The 5000-nt window shown below is 46.0% G+C and overlaps 1 protein-coding gene across 6 annotated transcripts in view; it reads right to left on the reverse strand.

Annotated features, from left to right (window-relative positions):
- The window catches only part of LOC145652957 (uncharacterized), a 19750-nt gene that overhangs the window by 3608 nt on the left and 11142 nt on the right, over positions 1-5000 (reverse strand). The window contains exons 1-3 of one of the 6 annotated variants that reach the window (XR_014119246.1): positions 3837-5000; positions 3602-3704; positions 2321-3410 (exon numbers count right to left, since the gene is read on the reverse strand). The exon at positions 3837-5000 is cut by the window's right edge and continues 2277 nt beyond it. Coding sequence is in view for 2 of the 6 variants with exons in the window: in XM_081704784.1 (XP_081560910.1) it covers positions 3602-3704; positions 3837-4517 (784 nt within the window). In the remaining 4 variants the exon portion in view is untranslated. Of the gene's footprint in view, positions 1-2320; positions 3411-3601 lie in introns of all 6 variants that reach the window. The other 5 variants (XR_014119245.1, XR_014119244.1, XR_014119243.1 and 2 more) reach the window with 5 other exon arrangements.

The following is a 5000-nucleotide window of genomic DNA, read 5'->3' on the forward strand; positions in this document are numbered from 1 at the left end:
CACAGAGCACCATCCAGCACTGGACATACACACACAGAGCACCAACCAGCACTGTTCAAACATCACTGGACATACACACAGAGCAACAATCAGCACTAGACTTGCACACACAGAGCACCATCCAGCACTAGACATACACACAGAGCACCAACCATCACTGGACATACACACAGAGCACCAACCATCACTGGACACACACACAGAGCACCAACCAGCAATGTTCAACCATCACTGGACATACACACAGAGCAACAATCAGCACTAGACTTGCACACACAGAGCACCATCCAGCACTGGACATACACACACAGAGCACCAACCAGCACTGTTCAAACATCACTGGACATACACACAGAGCAACAATCAGCACTAGACTTGCACACACAGAGCACCATCCAGCACTAGACATACACACAGAGCACCAACCATCACTGGACATACACACAGAGCACCAACCATCACTGGATATACACTCAGAGCACCAACCAGCACTGGACATACATACAGAGCACCAACCAGCACTGGACACACACACAGAGCACCATCCAGAGTTGGACATACACACAGAGCCCCAAACATCACTGAACATACACACAGAGCACCAACCAGCATTGGACACACAGACGGAGCACCAACCAGCACTGGAGATAGACGCACATATATAGCTGTACATTCATACACACAGGTTACATTCATACGGGACAATTTAGAGTATCCAATCAACCTAACCTCTATGTTTTTGGACACACAGAGAACATGGAAACTCCACCCAGACAGAGACTCTAACCCAAGACCCTAGCGCTGAGAGGCAAACATGCTAACCACCGTGCTGCACAAAAGTGCCAAAAGACAAATAAGTATTTAATGTAATAATTGGCAAAGGACTCCAGGAAGCCATGCACTACACTGAACCAGGAATGGCTCCCAGTTTAACTGATGAAGACAGGGTCAAGCATCTTATCTGCAGGCAGCCGCTAATCAAACATCCCCAAATTTCATCTGAATCGTAAAACTGGCCAATTTTGTTCTCTTCAGGCCTTTGGAATGCCTCTTCACAGCGATTCTCAGTGAATGTGTCGGTTTCACCTTGCCACCTGCCAACGATGGCACACTTCACGGAAACGACGTCCGGAAGCACAGACGTGGCAATGACCTTTTTTTCATTAAACCAGAGCGTGTCCTTTCAGGGACATGGCTGTCGTCTATATTTCTGTCTCGAGCGCTAGTTACTGAGTCTGATGTTGTTTTAGAGTGAAATTTCACTTTAATGACAGAGCAAACAGGCCGAATCTTTTCTGTAAACCCTTCAGAGTGTGTGATCTGTCCAACGCCCACACACACCCTCCTAAAAGCAGTAAACACCCTAACACACACCAACAAAAAAAAGTACACAAACTCACAAGCCACACATAAACGCAGACAGACACACACTCAGTGATGCACTTACACACGCGGTTTAATTTCATTATCACAGAACACAGATTGATGCTTTATGTATTAGTGTAAGGGCATTGCTTGGTAAGAATGTGTTGTTAGTGTGTTGTTTGTGGATGTGTCGTGTTGTGTTGTGTTGTGAGGTGACCATGCTGTGCTACAGACAACGCCGTGAAAATAAAGGTGGAGTTCACTGTTGCCCACAACACAGGGGGTGGAGTCAGCACGCTAAAGATAGACAACCTTACATTTCAGTAGCAAGAAACAGTGCAGCAGCTTAGCAGTGGCATAGACTTGTTTATGTGTGTGTGTGTGTGTGTGTGTGTGTGTGTGTGTGTGTGTGTGGTGTTTGTGGGGCGTGTTTCCAAAAGAGGTTGTTCTGATTAAATGAGGGAATGTGTGTTTGTGTGTGTGTGCATGTGTGTAGTGTTTGGGACTGAGGATGTGAGATGAGTGAGATTATCACACGCATGCAAAATAACACAAGCTTTCAGCACCTACTTTCATTAATGAATGACAGAACTTAAAAATAATGAATCTCTCTCTCTCTCTCTCTCTCTCTCTCTCTCTCTCTCTCTGTCTCACTCTGTCTCACACACACACACACACACACACACACACACACACACACACACACACACACACACACACACACACACACACTGACCGGCACAGAGGATGGCTTATACGATGAAAAGAGAGAGAAAGAGAGAGAGAGGTGTGTCTGAATGTGTGTGTGTGTGTGTGTGTGTGTGTGTGTGTCAGTAAGGTGGAGCTGGTTAGAGATTAGGTGATTATCCAGCTCAAACAGAGGGCAGCTGTTCCATTGCCTTTCATAAATGGCACAGAGGACTTCTATTTTGTAATAAAACCGGGTCACACTGACCGTGGGCCTCAGCGTGAAACTGCATGAGGAGCACTGTCCCTGGGGATTCTGGGTGAGACACTGGTAGAGAGAAGCTTCATGCCTTGTTCCCCTTTTTCTGTGGCTACGGCACACACTCAGAGAGGGTAAGGGAAACCACCTTCAGTCAATATGATTGACAGGTGTCATCCCAATTAGCCCCGACCCTCCCCCAGTAGGTCAAATCAATATGGTTGACTGTTTATTAAAGGATGATTCTAACAGGTTTATTTATTTATTTATTTATTTATTTTTATTTATTAAATAAAATAAATGAATTCAGACTCATATGAATACAAACCTGCCACAGAATGCTCTCCTCCTATGAGTCATGTGGTTTGGCCCGCCGCGTGCAGTGGGAGGGTCTTGTTTGTTTATCGTGCAGGTTAGAATTAAACATACCAATGAACTAGAATACTGTAGAATACAGGGATGAATGCTGATAGCTAGATGTGCAAAATATATAAGGTCTATCTTAAACAATGATAAGTGATATAAACAATAAGTGCTAGAGTTTGTTAAAAAGCATAAATAATGCCCTACAATAAGTACTAAATTAGTCAGTCAATATGGGAGCAGGGTCAGTTGTCCTTTAAATATTCTGCAAATAGATGGGTCTTCAGTCTGCATTTGAAGACTGCAAGGGACTCTGCTGTCTGGACAGCAAGTGGGAGTTCATTCCACTATCTTGGAGCCAGGACAGAAAATAGTCTTGATGCTTGTCGTCCATGAGACCTGAAGCAACGTATTTCAAGCCGAGCCGTACTTGAGGTTGGAAGTACTCAAGGTACAGATCGGGCTTTGACCATTGACCTCATGTATGAAGGGGCTGGTCCATTTTTGGATTTGTAGGCAAGCATCAAGGTTTTAAATCTGATGCGTGCAGCTACAGTGAGCCAATGAAGGGAGCGCAGCAGTGGAGTAACGTGTGAACTTCGGAAGATTGAAGACCAGTCGTGCTGATGCATTCTGGACAAGTTGTAGAGGTTTGATGGCTCTTAGAGGGAGACCAGCAAGTAGTGAGTTGCAGTAGTCTAGCTTTGAGAGACTGCACAAGCACCTGGGTAGCTTCCTGCAAAAGAAAGGGTCGAATCCTTCCTATGTTACAAAGGAGGAATCTGCAAGACCGGGTTAGATTAGAAACATGAGTTGAGAATGACAACTGGTTGTCCAAAGTTACGCCTAGGCTATGGGCAGCTTCGGATGGTGATACCAGGGAGTTCTCAAAGGAAATAGTAAGGTCATGGTAAAGGTTGGGAGTACCTGGGATGAACAGAAGCTCAGTTTTACTGGGGTTGAGCTTCAAGTGGTGGGCTGTCATCCATGACGTGATGTCAGTCAAGCATGCTGAGATACGTCTGGAGACCTGCGTGTAGGAGAGTGGAAAAGAAAGAAATACTTGAGTGTCATTGGCATAGCAGTGGCAGGAGAAACCATGAGAAGATATTACATCATCAAGAGAACGAGTATACAAAGAGAAGAGAAGGGGGCCCAATACTGCGCCTTGTGGAACACCAGTGGAGAGTCTACACGGTTTGGATGTGGATCCTCTCCATGTCACCTGATAGGACCGTCCCTCCAGATAGGACTGAAACCATCTCCAAGCAGAGCCAGTCACACCAAGCCTGGAAAGAACAGAGAGAAGAATGTTGTGGTGAACTGTGTCAAAGGCTGCTGAAAGGTCTAGAAGAATCAAAACAGATGACTGTTTGGCAGCTTTAGCGGCATGAAGTTCCTCAGTCACCGCTATGAGGACTGTTTCTGTAGAATGTGTCGGTTTGTAGCCAGACTGATTGGGATCATGCAGCTGGTTCTGGGTGAGAAAAAGAAACAATTGATTATAAAACTGCTCGTTCGAGGGCTTTTGAGAGGAAAGAGAGAAGTGATACTGGTCTGTAGTTGGTAACGCTGGAGCTGTCAAGTGTGGCCTTCTTGAGGATTGGTACCACCCTGGCAGTTTTGAATGCAGTAGGCACGTGTCCAGAAGATAAGGAGTTGTTGATGATGACAGAGATGAAAGGAAGCAGATCTCTTGCGATTGTCTGGAACAGAGCAGAAGGAATCGGATCCAGCGGACATGTTCATGTTTGCCTTTGTTCATGTCATGTAGAGTTTGTTCACATCGTTGATGATAAAAGTGTCTGTTTTCCACATTGTCAATGCCCGCGTTCAAGTTCATCGTTGACGTCGCATGTGAGTGCCAATGCTGTACGTGTCCTATAATAAATGTCTGTCCATGTCGGCGGAGTCAGTGCGTCCTGCTCCTCGCCCTGGGGCACTCGGGCCGTCACAAAATCATCCACTCTGTAGTCCGCTCTCTGTTTCATGCAAATCCCTCCCATCCCTCCTATTGGTAGGATCTCCCCGAAAGACAGAAGAGAGAAGGCGTGATCACTCAGGAGAGTAAAGCTGCGGTCCGGCTGTAGTGACGGAGAGCTGGCTCGTCGGTCAGGTGGTCAGTGCACACGTTTGCAACTTGGAAGACTTGGGGTCAAAGCTAAACAGGGTCGTCGCCCTCTGCCTTGGTTACGCTCAAGCCTACAACACTTTTAATTAACGACGGATGTGATTGTAGGGTTTAAGCCCTTCTGTTATATGAGAAAGCCACCTCAGAAAAACTAAACTGAGCAAAGAGTGCGGCATTATGGGTAGGCCAAGGGTG

The sequence above is a fragment of the Electrophorus electricus genome, chromosome 21, assembly GCF_041902795.1.
Source record: "Electrophorus electricus isolate QZ-2024a chromosome 21, ASM4190279v1, whole genome shotgun sequence".
Lineage (NCBI taxonomy): Eukaryota > Metazoa > Chordata > Actinopteri > Gymnotiformes > Gymnotidae > Electrophorus > Electrophorus electricus.